Consider the following 22,211-nt stretch of genomic DNA (forward strand, 5'->3'; position numbering starts at 1 on the left):
GCCTTGAAGACACGCTGTGCTTGATGGCATGGTGGGAGAATGGTACATCAGTACTTCTGAGAGTCTTGGGGGTGCTGGCTTGGTGACCATCGTGAAGGAACCATGGGGTTGATCAACACGGTTGGAACTTGGGAAGTACAACACAGGCAATAGAGAAAATCTGGTGCAGTTGGAACACGGAAGATATGATAGCAAACCCATTGAAGACATAGACAATGACATGTATGTTCAAATAGTAGACCTGAGGAGTACTATAGCTGATGTAGCTAGCGCTTGAGGAAGCAAGTACTCGCAAGAGAAAAAGCCCGGACAAACTTTATTTGTAAATCCCCATAATGTAGCATCCTTCGTTGATGATGGCCAATAGCCCGTTGAAGGGATAGACTCGTGTGGGATACGTATGGCCAGGCTGTTGACGAGCAGGTTACAAAAAGTAATTCGGATACCGGGAGTCGAACCCGGGGCCGCTGTGTGAAAGACAGCAATGTTAACCGTTACACCATATCCGATGTGTCATGAGTCCTCGACATTGCGCATATGAGTTAGCATCGTAAGTTAACGGAAGGTTCTCAGCAGTTGCCATCTGTGAGAGGAACCAACTTTTGTCTGACTTCAATTTAAAAGGTCTGTCTAGGAGAGACTTCACCGTGGGTTGCCCTTTTCTCTGTCAACACACGATGACCGATCAACCCACAAAACAAAAACTATGGGGCGGGAGGTTTGCAGGCAAAACGGATCCTCTGTACGCATCTGACTCACGATGAATCACTGATATTCTGATGGTCTCGAAGGATGCATGCGTTTAATCAGTCCCTCAAGTATGATCAGAGGATGCATGCTGCCGATATTCGTGGATCAATTGCGTATGCAAAAGCTCTCCGACGTGTTGGTCTTCTTACCGAGGAAGAAGAAATCAAAATGACTCAAGGTTTAGATGCTGTCGGTCGAGAATGGGCAACTGGTCAAGTACATACCTCATTCATAAGGCACTCGATCCTGTGTTTCATTAGATAACCTTGCGTCACAGTTCCGACCTGCCTCTGATGATGAGGACATCCATACTGCAAACGAACGCAGACTAAGCGAGCTGATCGGCCCACTCGGCGGAAAACTTCATACTGGACGCTCTCGCAATGATCAAGTGGCAACCGACATGCGCCTTTGGCTTCTCGGTGAAGTGGATGACATACAATCCAGTCTCAAAGGTCTCGTGCGCATCATGGTAGAGCGTGCAGACAAGGAGAGAGATATTCTGCTCCCTGGGTATACCCATCTCCAAGTAGGTGCATGCTTCTCATACGTAGGGGCCACTCACGATCAGGCAGCGAGGACAACCTATTCGGTGGTCACACTTCCTGTTGTCGCACGCCTTTTCGTTCCGCAACGATCTTGAGCGACTTCATCAACTCATCCCGCGTATTTCCGTTCTACCTTTGGGAAGCGGTGCCCTAGCTGGCAATCCATTCTCAATCGATCGTGAATTTCTTGCCAAAGAACTGGGGTTCGCTTCACTTGCCGAAAATAGCATGTGGGGGGTCGGCGATCGTGACTTCATTGTCGAATTTTTGATGTGGTCAAGCCTCACTATGATTCACATGAGCCGTCTGGCTGAGGATTTGATCATATATTCCACTGCCGAGTTTGGCTTCGTCACTCTCAGCGATGCATACAGGTATGGATTTATTCGGACGGCAGCCTGAGATGTCGTTTTACCTTGCGCTTAGCACTGGCTCGAGCATGATGCCCCAGAAGAAGAACCCAGACTCTCTTGAATTATTGCGAGGAAAATCTGGGCGCATCTTTGGAGATGTACGTCATGTGGTATTGTGATGCAATTCATCTTCACGAGCACAACCACTTTCCTAGATGGCAGGATTCATGATGACGCTGAAGGGTTTACCGTCGACATACAATAAGGATCTTCAGGAAGACAAAGAACCACTATTTGACACTGTCGACAACATTTCTGCATCGCTCAAGATCACGGAGGGTGTCATAGCGACTATGGAAGTCTGTCTGATCTCACTGTATTTCTATGGCACTCGATGACATGATGGTCAAACAGGTCCATGGCGAAAAGATGAAACAAGCACTGACTATGGATGTCCTTGCTACCGATCTTGCTGATTATCTCGTCCGGAAAGGGGTTTGTATTCTGTTGGACTTACAGTTATTACTTATTGACGACCAAATAGGTGCCTTTCCGTGAGACCCATCACGTTTCTGGCCGTGCTGTTGCTTTGGCCGAGGCTAGGAAATGCCAGTTGAATGAATTGTCTGTCGAGGACTACAAGGGTCTACACGAAAGGTTCTCTGACGATGTGGTCGAAGTCTTCAACTTCGAAGCCAGTGTTGAGAGAAGGTCATCTATTGGTGGACCAAGCCGCAAGACGCTGGACAGGCAGATCGCGGTCCTGCGAGCAGCGCTTGGCCAAAAATAGTTCCGAAATCTGTACATTTGGTCACTTTGATGCCAATCGCCGTGACTTCAATAATAAAATAAGAGCCTTGTAACTGGACCCTGAGACCCGTACAACCGTTGAACCTGTGTCTGCCAGTGGGAGAGCGCCAAGCTGAACCGCTAGCACAACCCTAGAGTACTGCATTTGTGGTTTGTTTTTATATCGGGGTTAAACTTGTTTAACCAAGTTGAATCGATTCACGATGCTGGTAAGCCTCATGACTCAGCGTCATTCTTACAGGCCCCTTTCCATCTGGATATTTAAGTGTCTAACTGACGTGATCCGTTTTCACGTCGCACACTTGTCCCCTAAAGCACTTCTGCTCGTGCACGTTCTGCACTATCTACTCTATATATTTTTCGTCAAAACTTGAATTTAAACGCTGTTGAAATTCGGTCATACTTCCAAAACATATGTCAGACCCGAGTACCTCAAATAACAATGCCGCCAACTCGTCGCAAACACAATCTTCGCTTAGGGGACCAGGAATGCGAGGGACTTCGGTTGAGACCGACACTGATGGAGCGCATCTACCCCAACAAGACGTGGCGAAGAGGTGCCTTGACGTCGTCAGAGAGTTTAAAGCATGCAAGTGCACAAAGTTTGAAGCTTCCTACGTCATCTCCACAATCATCAAAGAAAGTCTACCCCTTGGATCAGGTGAAAATCCCATTACGGTTGCGGCTATCTACCTCGGAATGCTCGACGAATGGGAGTCGGAGCAAGACCAAGCCAACTACAGAGGAGCAGGAGCCGGAGCCGCTAGAGAACGTTCGGTTGAACCAACGTCGAACTCGCGGTTCGAAAAGGAGTCTCCAGCAGAGATTAGGAGTCGGGATGTTAGCATTGAGCCAGGAGAACCTGCTCGAAAACGAGCAAAGCTCGACTTTACCTGTCTTGAACTTAAGCCATCAGTCCTCGAAGAACCCGCCAAACCATTATCACCCAATCTCAAACTCACCATCCGCATCTTACAGAACTGGGCACAGGATCAGAAACAAGCTAAGCTCAAACTCATGTACCATGAACGCAGCCCAGAATTTCACGAGTCAGGATGGGCGGACATTGTTGCAGGACGAAGCATCAATCTCGACGCCATCCACACCATCATCACCACTTCACGAGCCGTTGACAAGCACAAGGAGACCATTGGGGACATTGAGCTCACCTATGGAGTATCAGAGACGGCCACGAAGAAGATCACTACACAAGGCCAATGGAACGCGGCATGGAACAGGGCTGCACGAGCCCTCAAATTCGCTTTCCCGTTCAGACAGGCTGAACTTAACGCCTACTCCGAGCACATCAACGAGCAGTTCGACCAACAATTGGAGAGTTACCATGGACGCGTCCTCCGATATGACAAATCAGTCAGATTTAGAGTCGGAAACACTCGAAGGTATGAGTTGTCCGACTTTGAATGCTTCAAAGACATCTACAGCTCCCATTTCTCTGCCGGAGGAAGGTTACACAATGACTCGGGAGAATCTAGCAAAGCCACGGGAGCAGGACGAGATCTTCTCGTCAAAAGAGAACCATGTCGCAAATGGAATAGTGGCGAATGCACCCGCAGCGCTGCCACTTGTCGCTACGCCCATATCTGCAACATTGAACAGGACGGCCGGTTGTGTGGACGCCGTCATGTCAGATCAAAGCATAACGAAGATCAAACCAAGTCAAAATCAACATGAGGCATATCTCAAACGTCCGCGTTTTCGTCGAGGTTTGGTTTGGTCCCCCTTAGACGCCTCGTTCAGCCCAACTGCTCGGTCTACAGAGTATGCGGACCCTGTACCAACTGCGCCCGCTTATTTAGCAGATAGTGATGCTGCCCACACGGTCGCGGCTCACCCAGAACTCTTCAAGATAATAACACCAATCAACGTTGATCGGTTTCAATGCCTGTTGAAAAACCACCCTAATCAGCCCTTTGTTCTTTCGGTGTGCCGAGCACTTCGAGAAGGATTCTGGCCATGGGCCGACGCTTCGGATGAAGCCTACCCTTCCGTTAACGATAACTCTATGCGCACTTGCACGAAGACTGAAGAGCAACAAAGATTCATTGATGAGCAGCTTGAAGAAGAAATAAGACTGGGACGAGTATCTGAAAGTTTCGGAACGGAACTACTTCCTGGAATGTATAGTGTGCCGATGCATACTGTTCCCAAACCTAATTCTGATAAGCTACGTCTCGTCGTGGACCACACTGCTGGTGAATTCTCGCTCAACTCCATGATCGATTCAGATGCCATCAAAGGAACTAAGCTCGATGGTTTACATTCGCTGGGAGCGTCGCTGCTTCAGTTTCGGCAACAGCACCCTCATGAACAACTAGTTCTATTCAAATCGGACGTCTCGCAAGCTTTTCGTAGGTTACCAATGCATCCGCTGTGGCAGACCAAGCAGGTGCTAACGGTACGAGGACAACGCCATGTAGACCGTAATAACAACTTTGGAGGAAGAGGATCCCCCAAAGTTTGGATCTCTTTCATGTCCCTGGTCGCTTGGATCGCTATCCATCACGCGTTAATTGAGGCACTCAAGTTATATATGGACGACTCTTTTTCATTCGAACTCGCGGGGAAAACGTTATACTATGAACCCTATGAATGTTTCTACCCGGAAAAGCAAACTCGACTACTACGTCTCTGGGACGAACTTGGTGTCCCTCATGATCGTCCAAAGCAAGTCTTTGGTTGTCCTCTGACAGTCATAGGCTTCGAAGTCGACCCTAATGCCATGTCGGCTACCTTACCTTCACACAAGAAAGACGAGCTGGTGATGCACTTGCGTCAATTCGGCGGAAGGAACTTTCGGTGGACACTTCGCGAGTATCAACAACTCGCGGGGTGGTGTGAATGGAGTTTTAACGTCTTTCCATTACTCAAGCCTGGACTCTCAGCTATCTACGAGAAGATACGAGGGAAAGACCAACCACACGCTCGTCTACATGTCAACAATGGCATCATCTTCGAATTGAACTGGATGGCAGATCATATGGAGAAGCTGCCCGGGCTACTATTCTACAAAGCCTTGGACTTTAACCCACTGTCTGAGGACGTGGTAGTAGTCTACACGGACGCATCAGGATTAGGAATGGGTCTATGGTTTCCTCACGAGAACTTCGCCGGTCAGTCGCCATTGCCCATTGAAGCTCCCAAAGACACCATCTTCTTCTTCGAGGCCCTCGCAGTGTGTTCGGCCATTCATGCCATACCGAACATGATGGAAAGCCCACCTAGGATGCTCATTTACACCGACAATTCCAACACAGTAGCAATGTTTAACTCACTTCGTGCTCATCCCCCTTATAACTCCATCATTCTAGCGGCAGTGGACGTCCTGCTGGAGTATCAAGTAGACCTGCGTGTCGAATTCATCCCTGGTTCGGAGAACAGGGTAGCCGACGCACTTTCGCGATTCCAGAACGAACGTGTATTGGAGATAGCTCCTGCCGCGAGCTTCTTCGATTTCGAACCCCCTCGAGATGCGCTGGGGGCAGCGAAAAAATGATGAATGTATCTTCATCGTCCAGGCAACCTCTGAGGGAAGCTTGGACACCTGAGCGCCTCTTGTACGAGCGCTCAGTAGCACTTGGTTTCGCTATTGACTCAACAACAGCATCTGTGTACAACTCGCATCTGAACTCATACATCACCTTCTGTCGACTGCATCACCTGCCAATCGATCCAACGATTGATACACTATCTTTTTACGTGGTTTGGTTATCGCATCACATCGAACCACGCTCCGTCGACTCTTACCTTTCAGGAATCTCGAGTCGACTCGAAGACACGTATCCTGACGTCCGTGCGGCTCGACGTTCATCGCTAGTCGTACGGACACTTCGTGGCTGCAAACGCCGTTTGTCAAAACCGGTACAAAGGAAATTACCTTTGAGTATCGACGACTTGCAGCAGGTCCAAAGGAAGCTCGGTTTAGAGTTAGAGCACGACAATAGTCTGTTCTTAGCTCTGCTTTTCACTGGGTTTCTGACTCTGCAACGACTGGGAGAACTCACTTGGCCTGATGCAGTGAAGCATCAATCTTACAGAAAAGTCCCTCTCCGACACACTCTCTCCATCACGGCAAGAAGCATCTCCTACACGCTACCTTATCAGAAGAACGATGGCTTGGGGACTGGGAGCACCATCCTCTTGTTATCGGATTCCGTTCTCGACAACGACCCACTGCCGGTGTTACGTCGTTACTTCGCATTCAGAGACGGGTCTTTTCCCTCTCGCCCAGCGCTGTGGTTGACAAGCGCTGGTTCGATTCCCACACGCTCTTGGTTTCTTCGGCGTCTGCGCCAATATTGTGGCTCGGCCATGTCGGGTCACTCGATGAGAGCAGGAGGAGCCACTGCACTGGCTATAGCAGGTATGACGCCTGATCTTATTCAAGCTGCAGGGCGGTGGTCATCGGACGAATTCAAAAAATATATACGCCAACATGCATTCTTGCTGAACGCACTGTTACACGGGTCCGCACGGACCACACAAATGACATGAGACATCTCGCGTGTCATTCAGGACAAGGATCTGCTTCTTCAAATAAGAAAACGGCACCAAGACCAGAAAGCAAAAGACAACACCGCATATTAAAAAAAAAAAAAAAAAAAAAATAGGCCCTTTAGCATGTCCTTCGCGCCTCCGTCGCTCACATCTTCTCTTTCGCGCTTCTCCTTCGCACATCCGGCTCTCACTTTCATCTTTTCTCCCACCGGAGCTTTTCTATTGCTCACTTGAGCACGTTTTTTCCTCGAGACCCGCGTCTTCTACACTCTGTGCTATCATGTACAGTACTTCGTCTCTCGGTTTCGCAATAAAATTCAACGAGTCCCCCGAGCATGGAGCTGGGGGACTCCGCTTGCCTAATCACCGCGAGACCTTAGCGTAAAAATGCAACTACATCCGGCATGTGCTTGCTGCGACTTGTGGCTGTACTCGGTTCGTTTCACCACTCATCTTACTCCAGCGAGCACTCATCCAACATCGGGAGACCGCAGTTTAACGTGTTCATCTACGCAATTATATATTTAAGCAACTCATAAATTCACCTCACCTTGATTTTTCCAAAACACGCCTACCTTCTTTCAACACACCTTGACGACATAACATGGACAGGTTGGCGGCAATGAGAGTACGTTTCTCCTTTTTTCACATCAGGAGTGCGTAGTTGACGTATTCTGCACTACAGGCCCAGCAACAGGGCGGGTGAGTTTGCCTGTCGTCCAATTTCATACGGGTTCTTCTGACTTTACGGGATTACAGTATTCCTAGCTACCAAAGACAAAACCCATATGTTAGACAAGACGACCATGCGTACGAAATGGATGACGTGCGGGATAGCTCAACAAACCTGACTTCGGGAGGCGACAGCATGTCAGATTTTTATGCCGAGGTAAGCGCTTTTTGTCGTGGCTGCAGTTAGCCAACTAATGTATTGCAATTAGATTTCATCCATTCAAGACACTATCAAGACTTTCAACGTCAACGTTTCTCGCATTGACGAGTTGCACTCTCGTTCACTGAACAACACAGATGATGCTGCTGCGCAACGCAATGCTTCTCAGCTACAAGAACTCGTGGAGGATACCAGTGCTCTGAGTGCAACACTCAAGCGCCGTGTAAAGGACTTGGAGAGGCAGGGAGGCAGCGGGCGTGATGGCCAGATCCGCAAACAACAAGTGTGATGCTTTTTACAATAGCAAAGAAGTGACTAAATTGTCTCCTAGACGGCTCTCGTCAAGTCGAAGTTCGTTGATGCCATCCAATCCTATCAGACTGTTGAGCAACAGTATCGCCAAAAGTACAAGCAGCGAATGGAGAGACAGTTCAAGATTGGTGGGATGAATGCATTATTCTTTGTCCGTCACTCATAGTCAACAACCTTTAGTTAAGCCTGACGCTACGCCTGAAGAAGTTCGGGCCGTTGTGAACGACGAGAATGGGGGGCAAATATTCAGCCAAGCTGTGAGTAGCCTGATTTATTCTTTCCAACATAATCTCATTTGTGTGCTAGTTGATGAACTCCAGCCGATATGGCGAATCAAGGGCAGCATACCGGGAGGTGCAGGAGCGACACCAGGACATCAAGCGCATTGAGCAGACCATTGCAGAACTTGCTCAGCTTTTCAACGATGTGCGTCCTGATATTCTTAGTCAAGTTGGCTGTTAATCTCTCAAAATCTTCAGATGAGTATGTTGGTAGAACAACAAGACGAAACTATCAACACGATTCAGGCAGCAGCAGAAACCGTTGAGAAAGACACGGAAGCCGGGTAAATGTTTTCCTTGGAATAGTTGTACAATTTCTAAATGTTTCTGCAGCCTTCAACACACAGGAAAAGCTGTCAACTCTGCTCGCTCAGCCCGTAAAAAGCGATGGATTTGCTTCTTCCTGTTACTTCTCATCATCGCAATCATTGCCATTATCGTCGTCGTCGTTGTCAAGCAAAGTAGTGCCAAGTAAAACCTCTGTTTATGACTTGTCTGCGTTTGCCATCTCATGCTTATTGCACCACCTCATTTAATAACCTATCACTTCACTGGTTGTTCACGCTCTTTACTACATCTATTTTTTCTACTATCAGTCTACTGGACATTGGGTTTCTATTGTTACAGTTTGCACAATGACATTGGTATCAAGACATTTTGAAAGACGGACCATGAAATCCAGACCTAAGCGCAGCATGGATTATACCGCGAATGCGACACGCAAAGTTGCATTTCGACGGGGGTTCTTTTCAGGCTCACCCACGAAGCTGTGATATGCTATGGCACCGAAATAATACATTTGGAACAAGGCTGCATGTGACATGTGAAGCTTTGAAGGGTCGTACAAACAACAATTCGACATAGTACTTTACACAACTTTACACGTACAGTCCATGTAACCAGAGTATTTTGACTATCTGCGCTGGACAGTTGAGACACTGGACAAATGTAAAATATCGCGCAGACACCTACATAATAGACATTGCCAATTACATGCACTGATGTGGACTACACTTGGTCCCTCCAACTGCGCCAGAGGTATCCAGTGACACCGCACGCCACGATAGTAACCGCAGTATACCATGAAAAGGTCGTACTCCAGCACTCAATGCCTTTACAGACAGCGCCATCACTCGAGTGGCTTGCGGCATTGAAGGCATAGAAGTATGAGAACGCAGGAGCACCGAGAAAAGGAGCATAGGTTAGAATGCCGAAGTTGCGTCCGAGGTCGTCTATACCCCACGCAGACGACACCAGACTCGGTCTATAGGGCACGCCAGAGAGCGTCAACGAGAACATACTGAAAAAGGAACTAATGGAACATACAAAATTGTGAAAGCTGAACCGTAAGCGACCCCAGCGCCGATACTAACAACCTGATGAGAGTGCTGACTGGGTTCAAAGTGTTGTCACTGACCTAAGAGCCCACAAGTCCACTTGTGACTTTACGCCGAGTACCATCCACAAATAGGTAAATGCAAGCACCAGTACCGAGAAGAAGAGAAATGCCACACGGCTGACATGGCGCTTGCGGGAGATACTTTGGGTACCAGATGCAGTGGCTGTAGGAGACACGAAGTCCGCCAAAGGTCCGACAACCAGCCGAGAGAGTGTGTTGGCAATAGAAAGAAACTGGACTTGCGTTGCAGTTGCTACATCAGTAGATGGAGCTCCGATTGTGCTTGGAGGTTGTGATGCAAGAGAAAGTACTATTGTGCCAATGTTGGATATCACCATTTCGCTCTTGCCAAGCCAGAAGTAAAGATCAATCCAGTGATATGAGTGAGCAAACTCACAGAACCTAATATCACAAACAACACAGATGCCAGGGCCCAGAAATAACGGTCTCTGACAAGGTCAACTACCGAACTACCCTTGGTGGGGGAAGCAACGACAACGCCAGTCTCGACTTCAGCAATACGACCGCGCTTTCCATGGAGAAGAGCTGTTTGCTCGTCAATGTGGACCGACCCTTCTGGATCCTCCGAGACAACACTTGTAGGATCTTCAGGGAGAGGTATAATATGGAGAGTAAAGGCACCGAATAAATGAACAGCACCGCAAAAAAGGGCCAGGAATTGTAAGAAGCGCGTGACATCAAGACCTTCGTCGGGATGGGAAAAGAACCTCGAAGCCAGTATTGATATAAACATCGGCGATAAGCCGAACAAGGTGATGCTCGTTCCAGATGCTATGCCGATGAAATCCGGGAAGTTCTTACAGGCAGCAAATATGGAAGAGAAATATCTAGACAATGATAAATATCAAAACTCCTGAGAAAGTGAGCAACTAACGAGAAGGCAGTTCCAAGTCCCGCGATAAAGAAGTAGACGGTAAGATGATGGAATGTGGATGATGAAGGTACAGTGATATCATCTGGTGTGTTAGCAATTTCCTTTGCGAATAATCCAAAGCCTGCGAAGAACAAGCAACTGGCGATGATGGAACAGGCCCAAGGACCGTACTTGTCGACAACCTTGCCTATCATGGCTGCGAAGGGATATTGGCCCATCATCCCGCTGGAAAGCCGATTAGCTATTATTCAAGTTATGATCTGAAAGATGCTTACGCCAAAGCTATGGTCGTCAGTTGAGGTTGAGTCAACTTCAAGTGATCGACCAAAGCAGGTGACATGAGGGAAAATGTAAAAACACTTCCACCACAAAGTCTATAATGATATAAATCAGCTCTGAGGCTGGTCACGCAAGGGTAGTATGACAGACGCATTGGCAGCAATGGACACGCAAGCGAAGGCGAGCCGAACTCGACGCAAATGAGTACCTTGAGTCTGCTGTACAGAAAGAGGCATGTTATAGAATGTACTGGACGGTATTCCGTTGCATGAAATGGGCTGTTTGAATGAGAGGATCAACAATGAATGTGAGTGCCACGGCCAATGTGCTGCAGCTTGAAGTGCTTGATAAGTTTAGGCTGCGGGGCCGCCCTCCGATCGGGAAATTCCATACTGCTCTTCAAGTTCTAACGGTGGATAATACAGCTCCATGCGACCTTGGTTTCTTCTATGGCATTATCATCATCAGCATAGCTACATCTCCACGCAATGATTCAGCCTAATCGACTACACTGGCAGCTGTGTATAAACGATCACATCCAGCTGGTTGCAACGTTGAGGATTTAATTGATTATGCATATTATCCCGATTAATTTTCCCTGGGAGAATGACTTCGGTGTACATCCTGCATTCGGTTGCAGAGGGAAACATGATGCCGAAACTCGAAGTGGAAGGTCCCAGCACTGGCAGCTTATTTCAAAGCAACAAAGGATACGACATTAATATTGCTCGCATTGAAGGATGACAAGAGTGCTGATGCTGATGTGCCGGCGCAGTTGGACGATGTTCTTGCATATTCATATTTAATTAGCTCTCTAGGTGCAGCCCATCCAATGTCCAAATACTTGTTTCTCATCATACTCTACTCTAATACGTTGTTTTATCGAGTTCGAACTTACTTTACCCATCGCAGTTTTGTAATCATCCATAGCATGATCATCAGCCTAGTTGTCTTCGGGTAATTAAGTCTGTGTAACTGGGGAAATTTACGACAAGTACTTTGTACTAACGATACACCTTGTACAAATAGGGAACAGCGAACAAAAGAGGTGTGTTAACACGAACGTCCACAAGCGAATTCTTCTTCGGAAGCCAGAGCTTTTTGTTCACAGTCTTTCTTATATTCTGCGATGCATGTAGATATTCGCCTGTTCCCGTGCTTTCCAACGTCCCTCTCTCGAGCCACCTCTGGAGGTGTTCTCGTCTATACTTGACATTTTCTAATATCTTGCATTGTTTCATCGAACGCACGGACGGCTACGACAACAGTCATTGTATACATTTATCATGGAATTTTTTCCTGTATTTTTCAAGGTTCGGGCTGTAGCTTTCAGTTCGTGTCACTTCATTCGATCACTCCGTAAATGTCTGATCACCAGTCTGATCAGCCTGTATCATTCTCATTAGCCTTCTGTGGACTGTACTTCTTTCAGTCCAAGCTTACGCCCGCTGGGACATATCTGACCGCTGCAGTCGTAAGCAATCCAATCACCATCATCGTGCTGAATGTCTGCTGAAATGAGACCCTTATTGATCAGGGTCGTTAACCGCTGTATTCCTCTTGACCAACGCGACAACGATCTTAATTTTACCTTTCCTGTGGGTAATTTTCACATTTGCCACATTAGCAGTACTTGACAAGTACTGCATTGCAGATTGCTACTGGAGTTTCGAGTGTGGTTAGATGCCGCTCGCCTATTATTAGTTGCAATAGGACAAATAGGTGAGGTACCTGTAAGCGGTTCTGTGACACCCCTTCATGATTTGTTCCCAGGATCTGCTGTCGCTTTCACTTACTGGAATCCTCAAATACAATGCCCAGATCAAAGTACGTCTGATACAGATACCTCAAATTCTACGTACCGTTCTAATTTGACCTCAGCAACCGACCAGCAAGGTGTCTGCAAGTTGATCAATATTTACATGCTCGTGGGCTGTTGGATAATTCCTGTCATACGTCAGTTGTAAGCTAACTTTTCATGGATACAATTGCTTACAGCCTGCGTAGTTATTTTATATGCTAGCCACTTTGCTGCCATGGTTTACCGCCAGTCGAGGATACCCGTGGCGGTTGATTCGCGCGAAAAAGTCTATACGGATACAGGCTCTCCTCTCGTGGTAGACCCAGAAATGGCGATTGCTTCTTCCCATTTTTCTGTTCTCGACATTCGGGCTTCGATGTCACCCCTTCGCACCTTGTCATCTGACTCCTTCTCACGTCCGGAGGCGAATATTCCATCTCCGCTCACGGTCACTGCCATGCCACGTCGTGATTTACATCCGCAACCAGGAGCACTCGGTAAACAGTCTCCTCAGCGACACGTATCTCTTGTGCCATCATTCGTTGATTCTGTACAAATTGAAAGCAATGCTCGCAGGTCAGGACGATTGTCAAAACCCTTACCACCTTGGTGCATGTAACTGTCATTGTAGTCCACTTAGATTTAACGTACTAGTAATCGATCAATCTATTTGATACCGTAAACTTCGCATTGAAGCTCTATCACCCCAAGTAAGCCAACAGGATCTATTTAAAGATCCAACTGCACTGGCAGTGCAAATATTGTCGCTAACGTTTAAAACGGAGAGAGCGGTACCACTGGGCGCAGCAAGCTAGGCTAACGTCCCACTTAAACTTTCATGAATACCGACCTATAGCTTCACTCAATTATACGCTTTCGGGTGACTGACGACGAACATGACGAACTGGGACCCAGTTGCGACTAAAGTATGTGTCGTCTTTGTCCTTACCACACATCCATAATAAGTTCATGCTCCTTGCAGGTCTTACTACGATCAACATCGCAGCGTCTTGGTCAAATTCAAGAGCGAATAGACTCCCAAGGGCAAATCACTCGGCGTGACATTGCAACGTTATTGCAACAGAATAATACTGCTCTTGCACGCGCCAAGGCACAGAATCTCATACAAGATGATGCAAAAGGCGACTTATTGGAGATGGTGGAAATGCATGTCAGCATGATCATCGAGTATCTTGGCGAGTTGGACGAAGGGTGCGTTTCCAAACCTTGTATAAAATCGTGCTACAGCTGATTACAGCGACCATTCATTAGGCGTTCGCCGAGCCCCATTCTTACAGAGGCTGCAGCCTCTATCATAGCTGCAGCTCCCAATGTTAATATTAAAGGTGAGAGTATACAAAAATTGTCTCAGTGATCGATTGTGCTCACGGGATCAAACAGAACTCAGTGTTGTTAGGGATATGTTAATTCAACGCATGTACCATCATTTTTCTAGTTCACCTAATAGCCTTGAAAACCACGTCCCTTTGCGTGCAAGTATTTCTTTAGTTTCTGTACTCGTTTATTAACATCTTATTAGGTCATGCAATTACTACACCCATCAACCCCTTCTGCATCCCAGATAAATAACTGTCTGACAAATATATCAAAGGTGTATCATGTAAACTGGGCTGCAGACCCTCCCCGGCAGGATATGTGCGTGTTTTCTAGTTCTTTGTGAGACGAGCTGAACGTCCGAGTTAGCTTGAATTTGATCTCTGAAATTTTGGATCCGCAAGGTTCACCCATTGTTGACCTACCTCGTCTACGGAGGCTGTGTTCGCAAGGTAAGTAACTACAAATCGTCATGGAGTAATATCTAATGCGAATTGCCAGGGTTACCCGACGAACCTCCATGGCTTAGGCCTAGGATATGGAAGTACGTGACAGCCAGCGTGTCTGACCTCTGACTGACCTAACTTGCAATGTAGGCTTCTACTGGGCACTGTTCCGGTCTTGAAGTCGACATGGCAAAAAGAAAACCGGAAACAACGAGACAGCTACTATGTATGTGTTACTCATGTCTCGAAACGCAAGCTGATACATTGACTAGGATCTCGTTCGCCGTTTGTTATCACCATTTTATGACATGCCAGCACCCACGGAGCCGCTGAGCAACACGGATACGATGCTAATGAAAATATCTGAATCTCTATTTCGTCTTCCCCCTGAACTCTTCGACACGCTTGATACAGGCACAAACTGCCCAACTCTGTCTCCGTTAGATGAAAATGGTGATGAGACAGAAAGGATTGGGTGTGCTCATCTTCTTGACGCGCGACTGCAGGTCCTCCACGGACAAATTTCCGCATCGAACCCCGCAGGTATTCCCGAAATTCGCCTTGAGCCTGACATTGGCACACTAGAACTGTCACAATTGCCGAGCATGGATTCCTGTGGACCAGGGGCATCCACCACACTATTACATGCCGGACCGTTCGGTGGTTCCAGCGCACATCCACAGCACATCTCAGCCCTTCTCCGTCTGCTGTATCTGCATTCATGTATAAATCCAGCAAACCAATCTCCAGACATTCCTTCCTTACTTGTACCATTGTACGCTGTTCTTATCAAGGAGGTGGAACCGGAAGATTTAGCCCACGCTGAAGCAGATACATTCTGGTTATTTGAAGCTCTCGTTGGGGAGTTTTCTGAACTGGCAGATCAGGAAGGTGGTAAAGTCTGGATGAAGAAATTCAGCGATCGATTAGCACAAGCTGACGGAGAACTTGCTGCGAGCCTGGTATGTGTTCCTCTTGGCGAATTATGGACTCCCCTCAACTCTAGATGTAACAGCACACCAAAGGCTTGGATCCTTTACTTCCACATTACTCCTAGTATGATGCGCTCTCTTATCTGATATTTCATGGCTTACACAAGCTCGCAGTCGTTGGCTTGCACCTCTCTTGTCGCAAACACTTCCTCTTACCTCCCTCCTGCCCGTATGGGATGTGCTTTTCTCCTACCCAATGAGAACTCGAGATGAGAACCATAAACTCGATGCCCTCGTTGATATCTGCACAAGTCTTCTGATCCGTGCGCGCGCGCCGCTTTTTAGGTCAGTCAATCATCCATACAAATTGATGATTATATTGAATTTTTCTAGACTTGCAAAGCCTGGAGGTAAGTCTCCGGGACTGTGGGCTGAAGAGCATGCTACTATTCGTCCTTCTTCTCCGCTTCGACCATGGGAGCTCAGCGACGCTTTCCTCGAGGGCATTGCTCTTTTGCAATCCTATCCAATTGATGCAGCTGGTGGTATCGACCGAGTCTTGCAAACCGCACACGATTTGGCCCAAAGGCGCATCGAAGAAAATAAACTTTCGAAGTCAGATAATGTCACCCTCGGTGCTCGGATCAAAGCCACCATGTGGAAGGGGTTTACAAACCAAGTTACTGATGCTGATGGGGAGGGAGAGGAGGAAGAGGAGGAGGAAGAAGACTCGAGTTCGGATGAAGAGAGCTCCCACGAAGACGGCAATGAGACAGAAACTCCGGCTGCTCCAACCCTGACTTCGCGTCTCGCCAATACGGTTTGGAGAGGAATCACCAATCAAAGCTCTATGGAAGATCCGCCATCTCCACCATCTCCAACTTCCCCGCTACAACCACAGTCACCACCGCTCCTTCATTCCCCTCAGAGTCCCCCAAAGCAAATTACCTCAAACCCATCTCTAAGCCCACCGCCTGCAAGTATCTGGGGTTATGCTGGAAAACTCAAAGACTCTGACACCGTTGCGGCTTTTGCGAAAGTAAGCACAAATTGGCGTGCCCGAGCGATGGATGCATGGAGCAGTCGACGCAATAGCGTGACATCGAATGGAGATGCATCGTCACCGGTGTTCGCGAAATCTGAGTTACCACCCTCAGTTCCGGACAAGTGGTCACCACTGAGAGATGGTGCTAGCCATTCTGGAGATAGGAGTAGAGGGGGCTTGCTTCCTGGTAGCAGTCGAGGGGCTACTTTTGAGGAACCCCCTCGCCCAACATTCTTTCGATCGCCACGAGACAGTTTTTTGCCACTGCCGCGCAGAGGAGGAACTTACACCGCCCCTCCGAGCCCGGAAGTCCAGCCTCAGCAGGAAGATAACTTCATGCACAAGGCACAGGCCTCTCTGGCATCCTTGGCTGCTTTGAACTCCCGCACCGCAACCTCACGTACAACAGCCCCACAACAACCTCCCAGGGGTCCGCCACGTCCACTTCTTCTCAATTCAAGCTCTTTGATTACCGCGAAACCTCCGTTGGCCGCGCACTCGGATGGCGGGATGCCAGTCACACGGCGTGGCGAGTGGATGGATGTAGCGCGCAATAAAGGGCACGGACTGCGCACTGACTCGGTGTCTTCGATGTCATCGCAGTCGCCTTCTGATGCTCTCAACGGACTGCACTCGAAACCAAGCGTCGGCTCCAGATCTGACATCGAATCCGAGGGCAGAAGTCGGAGGGTGGCACTAAACCGCAAGTCAATATCACCAATGGCACCCGCGTCCCGTGCGCTACGAGCTCCTTGGACAACTTCTCCTTTAAGCACGTCTGATGCAATGACGTGCGATCCATCCACTAGAACCTATACTAGGTCCGCCGCTGAAGACAGTTCGTCTGACAGGGGCTGGTGTGCATATGCTGCTGCCGATTCACCCACAACGGTGTCATCTCCGCCCATTCCTCCGACCCCTATCACCGCAGTTCATGTCGAAGCAGGGAAGGTACGGGTGAATGGTGAAAGTCGGGAGAGCTCCTTTAGCGAAGATAGTGTATCTCTGAGGCCACCTACACCAAGCAAGATTTTACTACGAAAAAAGACACCACCACCTCTACGACAAGATATGGACAATTCTGATTCGCAGGACTGGACACCCTCTAGGAATCCCCATATGCGCTCGAAGCGTCACCTTCCAAAACTACCCAGCCTGCGAACTCGGGACACCAACCTTCGGCCTAGTACTTCTGTGGCTGAGCACAAGAACGTGAGCCCAAACTCGCTCGCCCCTCCAGAGTGGCCCGAGGAGCAAGAGATAGCCATGACACCTCGTGCTCCTGAATTTGGTTCCAAGGAGCCCACATCAACATCCCCAAATTTTCCGTCGCATTCTCCACGTCCTAGGCGGAAGACATCCGGGGATACGGTGGGGCGTTCACGGAAAATTTCGGGAGAATCGGTTGTTCGGCTTAGTAGATCTTCCTTCTATGAGACGCGGGAAACTAGAGATAGCGCTGCAGAAGAAGGGGACGACGAAGGCTACGATGACATTCTGAGCGCATATGAGAGTGAGGAAGGGAGTAGGGAGTAGATGTTGTCATGACTGTTCCTGCTGGTGGCACCAGCTAATGCAATAAACTATGAAAAACAGACCCAGAACGCTGCGTGAGTGAAAATGTTGGTTTTACTCGAAAAATAGATGGTATATTATATGCAGGTATGCCTATTGTCCATATGGTTGTAGAACATGAACTCTTGCACTCCTTGGTATACTTCAAGGAGTACAGGAAAGTATGGCAAAATATTCTGAATCAAGGTAAAATTAGACTAGAGAAGGAAACGATAGTATAGCACATCGCTGACCTCGAATGCGACATCTAGAGCAATCTTGTCCGTGCTGGATCCATGCACAGCAGCCAGATAATAGCGAACGTTCCATCTTCTTAAACCTTCATTTATGACGAAGTCTTCTAAAAGTGATGCGTGAATAAATCGCCTAGACACGAAGAGCGGCTTTAGCAGAGGATATCCCCGATGCGTTTCGAGCTGTATACCGTAGGCTGGAAACACTAGCACAGATTCTGTTTCAAAAATGAGGAATGCACAGACACCACTGTTTTTGAATATACCATGAAGAACTTGCGTACAACGGCAGTAGATGGAAAACCCAACTACCAGGACTGCGAATGCACATGACACAGTGCTGTCACGAAACTACAAAGTTTAGAGACTGTTAGCTGTGGGCTTTTAAGCTGAAAGACTTCGAGCAGGATACTGACTCTTGGCCATATGAACGAGATGACCAAAGGTAGACAAAGGTCAATCCATCCCCATGATGTCGCACCGCGAACAACATTCCCGCTTCCATCCCGAGCAAGTCGCCAGTTCTCGACACGATACTCCCGAAAATTAGGCCATTCTATGACAGATAACTCAGGATGACAGTCGGGTAAAGGTCTAGTCCGTTGCATTCATCGAGTTCGTTGAAGAGCGTAAGAAGATTCAAAATATATGAAGTGCATGTGACAAATTCGAACAAATAAAAACTTAGAAGATAGGCAAAAGTCCTGCCCCAGTGAGGATCGAACTCACGACCTTCCGATGCCGGTAAATAACAGTCGGACGCTGTAACCAGCTCAGCCATGGGGCATGTGCTGTTGACGCCACCTCGACCAATTAGGCCAGTGCCGTTACCATGTCTCCCTTCCTGCGATTTAATGTTCAGGGTTCTGGGCGCCTGACATGCCGAAGCAATCGAAAGCATCAAAGCAAACACCACGCAAGTCTGCAGTGTCGCCAGCTCTTACGTTTCCAGAGATCCTGCAGAAAGAAACTCTCGAATGTCGCGTGCTGCTGGAAGACCAGATTATCCTTATAGATGTTCGTTTCGTTTATGTATCGCAATCATTGCGCATTCTAAATGACAGACAGGAGTTTCTCTCTGTTGAAGAGTGTAAACGTTTTGTGAAGTTCATCGACAACACTCCGTTGGAGTTAACACCTCCCAAGAAGAAAGGGGAAGCTGAGAGGGTCAATTGTAAGCATTTTGATCAGTAAGGAGTCGGTGCTCACCCGTAGTCCTAATTCTAGTTCGTTTTTCTGTGACCTCTACTTCATTTGCTCAGAAGTTACATTCCCTTCTGTTACCATATCTCCCATCTTTCCCTCCTCCGGCTTCAGTCAGGCGGCGTCCTCCGCATGGCGAAAAGCGCTCGCCTCACTCATGCAACTCAAATATTCGCATGTACAAATACACGCCGTCGCAGTACTTTGGACCTCACTATGATGATTCTGTCCGTGACCCAGAGACGGAAGCAAAATCTGAATGGACAGTACTTGTTTACCTAACTGGAATCGAGGATGGAGTCGAAGGTGGTGAGGTACTAATCCGTGACTATGATTGTAAATTTCAAGACTGATTAACGTGTACTAGACACTGTTTTACAAGGATGAGCGGGGGAAAGCACGCGAAACCATTGTAGCACCTCTAACGCGTGGAACTGTTCTTCTCCATCGGTTAGTGATCCAGAGCCTTGTTCTTGACCGCAGATTAACACTGACCGATTAGCCACGGAAATGAATGCCTACTTCACGAGGGTTCGCTGGTTCGCAATGGAACTAAGTATATCCTCCGCTCAGACCTCATGTTCATGTGACGACAATTAAGTACGATCGCCATATCCTTCACTCTTTTGTACTCGCGATCTCTGGTAATCAGGCCTAGGGCTTGGTTGGACTTCTAGGTCAATTGTCAACTGTCGATCAAGCTTTAAATCATGCATACCATCGACCTTGTCACCGCCTTGGTAGTCGGACGATGTCTCTATACTTATTCTCGAATGTATCTTGATGCTTGTACTCAAAACTTGTCCCAGGAAATTGCTGTGCCAATAGACAAAGGCCAAAGTTCAGTGTAATCCTCACTAATCGAGTTGTTTTAACGAGATGGTTTCCCGCAAGTATCAAATACGGGAAAACCTATCGCCCTCTTTTTGAATGTCTCTTTTTCGGGACACCTGCCTCCACGACATCATCGTCACGATCTCTCTCATCCCTTCCAACGCCATCCTCACGTTTGCGTTTCTTTCCACCTGCTTTAGCTTCTTCCTTGAGCTCATTGATGGCCAAGCGGGCAGCCTCATCCACACGTTCTTTCAGCAACATTACTTCTTCCTTGTCGGTTGGCCAAAGTTCCATTTTTTTGTCTATGACCTTTTCTATTCGTTGGACGAGTTCCACGTCGTATTGCGTCACCATTGTAATCGATTTTCCAGATCGACCTGCTCGCGCAGTACGTCCAACGCGGTGAATATAGTCCTTGGAATGGGTTGGAATATCGAAGTTGATGACAATGTCAACAGAAGGCAGATCAAGACCACTGTAAGCAGAGCGACTTGAATCAATACACAGGGACAGAAACAGAAATAAGGAACAAACCGGCTTGCCACGTCAGTTGCCACGAGCAACTTGCGGTCTCCGCTCTTGAACTTGCCCAGAGCGCCTAAACGTTGGCTTTGGCTCAGCTGACCGTGCAATGGAACTGCAGGAAAGCCAAGCGATCGTAACATGATTGACAGTCTGGAATAGAGAAATGGGAAAAATAAGCCGAGAATGATAAAATGATTGCAATTCACCACCTACCGTTGGGCATCATGCACTGTCCGGGTGAATATCATGATGGAGTTCGATGCAAGATGGTTGGCGAGATATATGAGATGCACATCTTTATGAACCAAGGGGACGAGTAGATAATATTGCAGCAAGGTGGACACGGTCTGGTATCTACATTGATTATCTCAGTACAGCTCAGGATGCCGATAATTTGCCCATACTTTGAAGAAACTTCAACCCGGATAGGGTTTACTAGACTGGCTCGCTGTAGCTTCGCAACTTTGGTGGTCATGGTAGCGGAGAACAGATACGTTGTGCGCTCCTTGGGTATGACTTTGAGAATCTGGTCTATTTCAGGACCGAAATCCATGTCGAGAAGACGGTCTGCTTCATCCATAACCTGTGCGACTGTAAGGACTTGGGGTGCAAGGGCCAGGGAAAACGCACCAAGAATTTCAAGCTTCTTAGGCTGAACCCCTTCGTGTTCTGGAGATGATCGTTCAAACGACCGGGGGTGGCCACTATGATATGGGGCCGCTTAGCAAGGCCAACAGCCTGTTGCATCCTATCCATTCCCCCGACAAGAACCAAGGACCGTACCCCCATGGCGGAACCCAGACTCTCAAACTGCTGCGCTATCTGATATGCAAGTTCGCGGGTCGGTGCAAGAATGCACGCAAACAATCCTTTTGGCTCGTCCCAAAGTTTTTGTAAGATGGGAAGTGCGAACGCTGCAGTTTTTCCTGATCCAGTTTCCGCCACGCCAATGATATCTCGACCTTCTAATGCATGAGGAAGTGCTTGTTGCTGAATCTCAGTAGGTTTTGTGAAGTTGATCTTATCTAGGGCTTCCAGTAAAGGATCTATGAGTCCCAGTTCTTTGAAGGTTTCTGGTGGTGTGGTCGACGTGCTTGCTTCTTCTGGCGAAGGCATACTGTCCATCCGTAATCGTCGACAGTGAAGTGATGATCCAGAGCAAAGATTCTAAAATCTTTTTCTCACGTTGACCGAGTAATAGTCAGAAGGTATTACCAACTGTAGTACTACTTTCTTCGCTGCGTC

The 22,211-nt window shown here is 47.9% G+C and overlaps 8 protein-coding genes and 2 non-coding genes across 10 annotated transcripts; 5 read left to right on the top strand and 5 right to left on the bottom strand.

The window, feature by feature from the left end:
• Window positions 1-437: 437 nt before the first annotated feature.
• On the bottom strand, window positions 438-509 carry F5891DRAFT_t27. Its single transcript has one exon. It is a non-coding gene; the product is annotated as a tRNA-Glu (tRNA).
• F5891DRAFT_634477 (putative argininosuccinate lyase) lies at window positions 461-2,590 on the top strand. The gene is made up of 9 exons (XM_041372579.1): window positions 461-585; window positions 635-742; window positions 792-966; window positions 1,028-1,279; window positions 1,326-1,672; window positions 1,725-1,809; window positions 1,867-2,010; window positions 2,066-2,146; window positions 2,196-2,590. Exons 2-9 carry the CDS (start codon window positions 678-680, stop codon window positions 2,439-2,441), a joined length of 1,395 nt encoding a protein of 464 aa, XP_041231538.1. The 5' UTR covers window positions 461-585; window positions 635-677; the 3' UTR covers window positions 2,442-2,590.
• A 4,508-nt stretch (window positions 2,591-7,098) lies between these two features.
• On the top strand, window positions 7,099-9,124 carry F5891DRAFT_1161992 (t-SNARE). The gene is made up of 9 exons (XM_041365272.1): window positions 7,099-7,604; window positions 7,662-7,678; window positions 7,736-7,865; window positions 7,918-8,151; window positions 8,200-8,308; window positions 8,361-8,437; window positions 8,487-8,606; window positions 8,660-8,745; window positions 8,795-9,124. The coding sequence occupies exons 1-9, from the start codon at window positions 7,581-7,583 to the stop codon at window positions 8,934-8,936; spliced, it is 939 nt and encodes a 312-aa protein (XP_041231539.1). The 5' UTR covers window positions 7,099-7,580; the 3' UTR covers window positions 8,937-9,124.
• Window positions 9,125-9,469: 345 nt separating this feature from the next.
• On the bottom strand, window positions 9,470-11,270 carry F5891DRAFT_943221 (MFS general substrate transporter; the record flags this gene model as incomplete). Its single annotated transcript, XM_041374466.1, has 7 exons — window positions 9,470-9,725; window positions 9,788-9,829; window positions 9,879-10,204; window positions 10,258-10,708; window positions 10,756-10,980; window positions 11,031-11,129; window positions 11,185-11,270. The coding sequence occupies 7 exons, from the start codon at window positions 11,268-11,270 to the stop codon at window positions 9,470-9,472; spliced, it is 1,485 nt and encodes a 494-aa protein (XP_041231540.1).
• An 819-nt stretch (window positions 11,271-12,089) lies between these two features.
• F5891DRAFT_1007511 (uncharacterized protein) lies at window positions 12,090-13,518 on the top strand. Its single transcript, XM_041360472.1, has 7 exons — window positions 12,090-12,366; window positions 12,422-12,508; window positions 12,572-12,632; window positions 12,689-12,756; window positions 12,808-12,861; window positions 12,916-12,990; window positions 13,042-13,518. Exons 1-7 carry the CDS (start codon window positions 12,321-12,323, stop codon window positions 13,452-13,454), a joined length of 804 nt encoding a protein of 267 aa, XP_041231541.1. The 5' UTR covers window positions 12,090-12,320; the 3' UTR covers window positions 13,455-13,518.
• A 47-nt stretch (window positions 13,519-13,565) lies between these two features.
• On the top strand, window positions 13,566-18,372 carry F5891DRAFT_634804 (regulator of Vps4 activity in the MVB pathway-domain-containing protein). The gene is made up of 12 exons (XM_041372581.1): window positions 13,566-13,761; window positions 13,818-14,047; window positions 14,108-14,181; window positions 14,237-14,328; window positions 14,376-14,491; window positions 14,540-14,622; window positions 14,672-14,714; window positions 14,767-14,842; window positions 14,889-15,578; window positions 15,632-15,672; window positions 15,723-15,893; window positions 15,942-18,372. The coding sequence occupies exons 1-12, from the start codon at window positions 13,732-13,734 to the stop codon at window positions 18,127-18,129; spliced, it is 3,834 nt and encodes a 1,277-aa protein (XP_041231542.1). The 5' UTR covers window positions 13,566-13,731; the 3' UTR covers window positions 18,130-18,372.
• On the bottom strand, window positions 18,188-19,069 carry F5891DRAFT_634807 (uncharacterized protein). Its single transcript, XM_041372582.1, has 4 exons — window positions 18,818-19,069; window positions 18,668-18,752; window positions 18,402-18,619; window positions 18,188-18,344 (listed from the first exon to the last, which is right to left on the bottom strand). Exons 1-4 carry the CDS (start codon window positions 19,007-19,009, stop codon window positions 18,246-18,248), a joined length of 594 nt encoding a protein of 197 aa, XP_041231543.1. The 5' UTR covers window positions 19,010-19,069; the 3' UTR covers window positions 18,188-18,245.
• A 36-nt stretch (window positions 19,070-19,105) lies between these two features.
• F5891DRAFT_t26 lies at window positions 19,106-19,188 on the bottom strand. Its single transcript has one exon. It is a non-coding gene; the product is annotated as a tRNA-Asn (tRNA).
• Window positions 19,189-19,247: 59 nt separating this feature from the next.
• Window positions 19,248-20,411, top strand: F5891DRAFT_1102413 (uncharacterized protein). The gene is made up of 5 exons (XM_041363601.1): window positions 19,248-19,418; window positions 19,470-19,575; window positions 19,629-19,918; window positions 19,972-20,054; window positions 20,107-20,411. Exons 1-5 carry the CDS (start codon window positions 19,281-19,283, stop codon window positions 20,192-20,194), a joined length of 705 nt encoding a protein of 234 aa, XP_041231544.1. The 5' UTR covers window positions 19,248-19,280; the 3' UTR covers window positions 20,195-20,411.
• On the bottom strand, window positions 20,412-22,124 carry F5891DRAFT_1007522 (DEAD-domain-containing protein). Its single transcript, XM_041360473.1, has 5 exons — window positions 21,597-22,124; window positions 21,371-21,549; window positions 21,180-21,320; window positions 20,976-21,116; window positions 20,412-20,916 (listed from the first exon to the last, which is right to left on the bottom strand). Exons 1-5 carry the CDS (start codon window positions 22,089-22,091, stop codon window positions 20,517-20,519), a joined length of 1,356 nt encoding a protein of 451 aa, XP_041231545.1. The 5' UTR covers window positions 22,092-22,124; the 3' UTR covers window positions 20,412-20,516.
• Between the last annotated feature and the right edge of the window lie 87 nt (window positions 22,125-22,211).

Source organism: Suillus fuscotomentosus, assembly GCF_016647785.1.
Source record: "Suillus fuscotomentosus strain FC203 chromosome Unknown F5891scaffold_6, whole genome shotgun sequence".
NCBI lineage: Eukaryota > Fungi > Basidiomycota > Agaricomycetes > Boletales > Suillaceae > Suillus > Suillus fuscotomentosus.

What these genes read in the sequence shown, in the direction of transcription:
- F5891DRAFT_634477 (XM_041372579.1), top strand. Translation starts at nt 678, where the DNA reads ATGACCGATCAACCCACAAAACAAAAACTATGGGGCGGGAGGTTTGCA. An exon ending in ACTCTCAGCGATGCATACAG is followed by an intron (nt 1,673 to 1,724) that starts GTATGGATTTAT and finishes CCTTGCGCTTAG; the next exon opens with CACTGGCTCGAGCATGATGC. An exon ending in GTGTCATAGCGACTATGGAA is followed by an intron (nt 2,011 to 2,065) that starts GTCTGTCTGATC and finishes ATGGTCAAACAG; the next exon opens with GTCCATGGCGAAAAGATGAA.
- F5891DRAFT_1161992 (XM_041365272.1), top strand. Translation starts at nt 7,581, where the DNA reads ATGGACAGGTTGGCGGCAATGAGA. An exon ending in GCCAGATCCGCAAACAACAA is followed by an intron (nt 8,152 to 8,199) that starts GTGTGATGCTTT and finishes ATTGTCTCCTAG; the next exon opens with ACGGCTCTCGTCAAGTCGAA. An exon ending in GAGAAAGACACGGAAGCCGG is followed by an intron (nt 8,746 to 8,794) that starts GTAAATGTTTTC and finishes ATGTTTCTGCAG; the next exon opens with CCTTCAACACACAGGAAAAG.
- F5891DRAFT_1007511 (XM_041360472.1), top strand. Translation starts at nt 12,321, where the DNA reads ATGGAATTTTTTCCTGTATTTTTCAAGGTTCGGGCTGTAGCTTTCA. An exon ending in CATATCTGACCGCTGCAGTC is followed by an intron (nt 12,509 to 12,571) that starts GTAAGCAATCCA and finishes CTTATTGATCAG; the next exon opens with GGTCGTTAACCGCTGTATTC. An exon ending in AATACAATGCCCAGATCAAA is followed by an intron (nt 12,862 to 12,915) that starts GTACGTCTGATA and finishes ATTTGACCTCAG; the next exon opens with CAACCGACCAGCAAGGTGTC.
- F5891DRAFT_634804 (XM_041372581.1), top strand. Translation starts at nt 13,732, where the DNA reads ATGACGAACTGGGACCCAGTTGCGACTAAA. An exon ending in CTTAGGCCTAGGATATGGAA is followed by an intron (nt 14,715 to 14,766) that starts GTACGTGACAGC and finishes CTTGCAATGTAG; the next exon opens with GCTTCTACTGGGCACTGTTC. An exon ending in TTACTTCCACATTACTCCTA is followed by an intron (nt 15,673 to 15,722) that starts GTATGATGCGCT and finishes ACAAGCTCGCAG; the next exon opens with TCGTTGGCTTGCACCTCTCT.
- F5891DRAFT_634807 (XM_041372582.1), bottom strand. Translation starts at nt 19,009, where the DNA reads ATGCAACGGACTAGACCTTTACCCGACTGTCATCCTGAGTTATCTGTC. An exon ending in TTGTACGCAAGTTCTTCATG is followed by an intron (nt 18,620 to 18,667) that starts GTATATTCAAAA and finishes TTTTTGAAACAG; the next exon opens with AATCTGTGCTAGTGTTTCCA. An exon ending in CTCTAGATGTCGCATTCGAG is followed by an intron (nt 18,345 to 18,401) that starts GTCAGCGATGTG and finishes ACCTTGATTCAG; the next exon opens with AATATTTTGCCATACTTTCC.
- F5891DRAFT_1102413 (XM_041363601.1), top strand. Translation starts at nt 19,281, where the DNA reads ATGCCGAAGCAATCGAAAGCATCAAAGCAAACACCACGCAAGTCTGCA. An exon ending in ACCAGATTATCCTTATAGAT is followed by an intron (nt 19,419 to 19,469) that starts GTTCGTTTCGTT and finishes AATGACAGACAG; the next exon opens with GAGTTTCTCTCTGTTGAAGA. An exon ending in ATGGAGTCGAAGGTGGTGAG is followed by an intron (nt 19,919 to 19,971) that starts GTACTAATCCGT and finishes AACGTGTACTAG; the next exon opens with ACACTGTTTTACAAGGATGA.
- F5891DRAFT_1007522 (XM_041360473.1), bottom strand. Translation starts at nt 22,091, where the DNA reads ATGGACAGTATGCCTTCGCCAGAAGAAGCAAGCACGTCGACCACACCA. An exon ending in TAAGAAGCTTGAAATTCTTG is followed by an intron (nt 21,550 to 21,596) that starts GTGCGTTTTCCC and finishes ACAGTCGCACAG; the next exon opens with GTTATGGATGAAGCAGACCG. An exon ending in GCAACTGACGTGGCAAGCCG is followed by an intron (nt 20,917 to 20,975) that starts GTTTGTTCCTTA and finishes CTCTGCTTACAG; the next exon opens with TGGTCTTGATCTGCCTTCTG.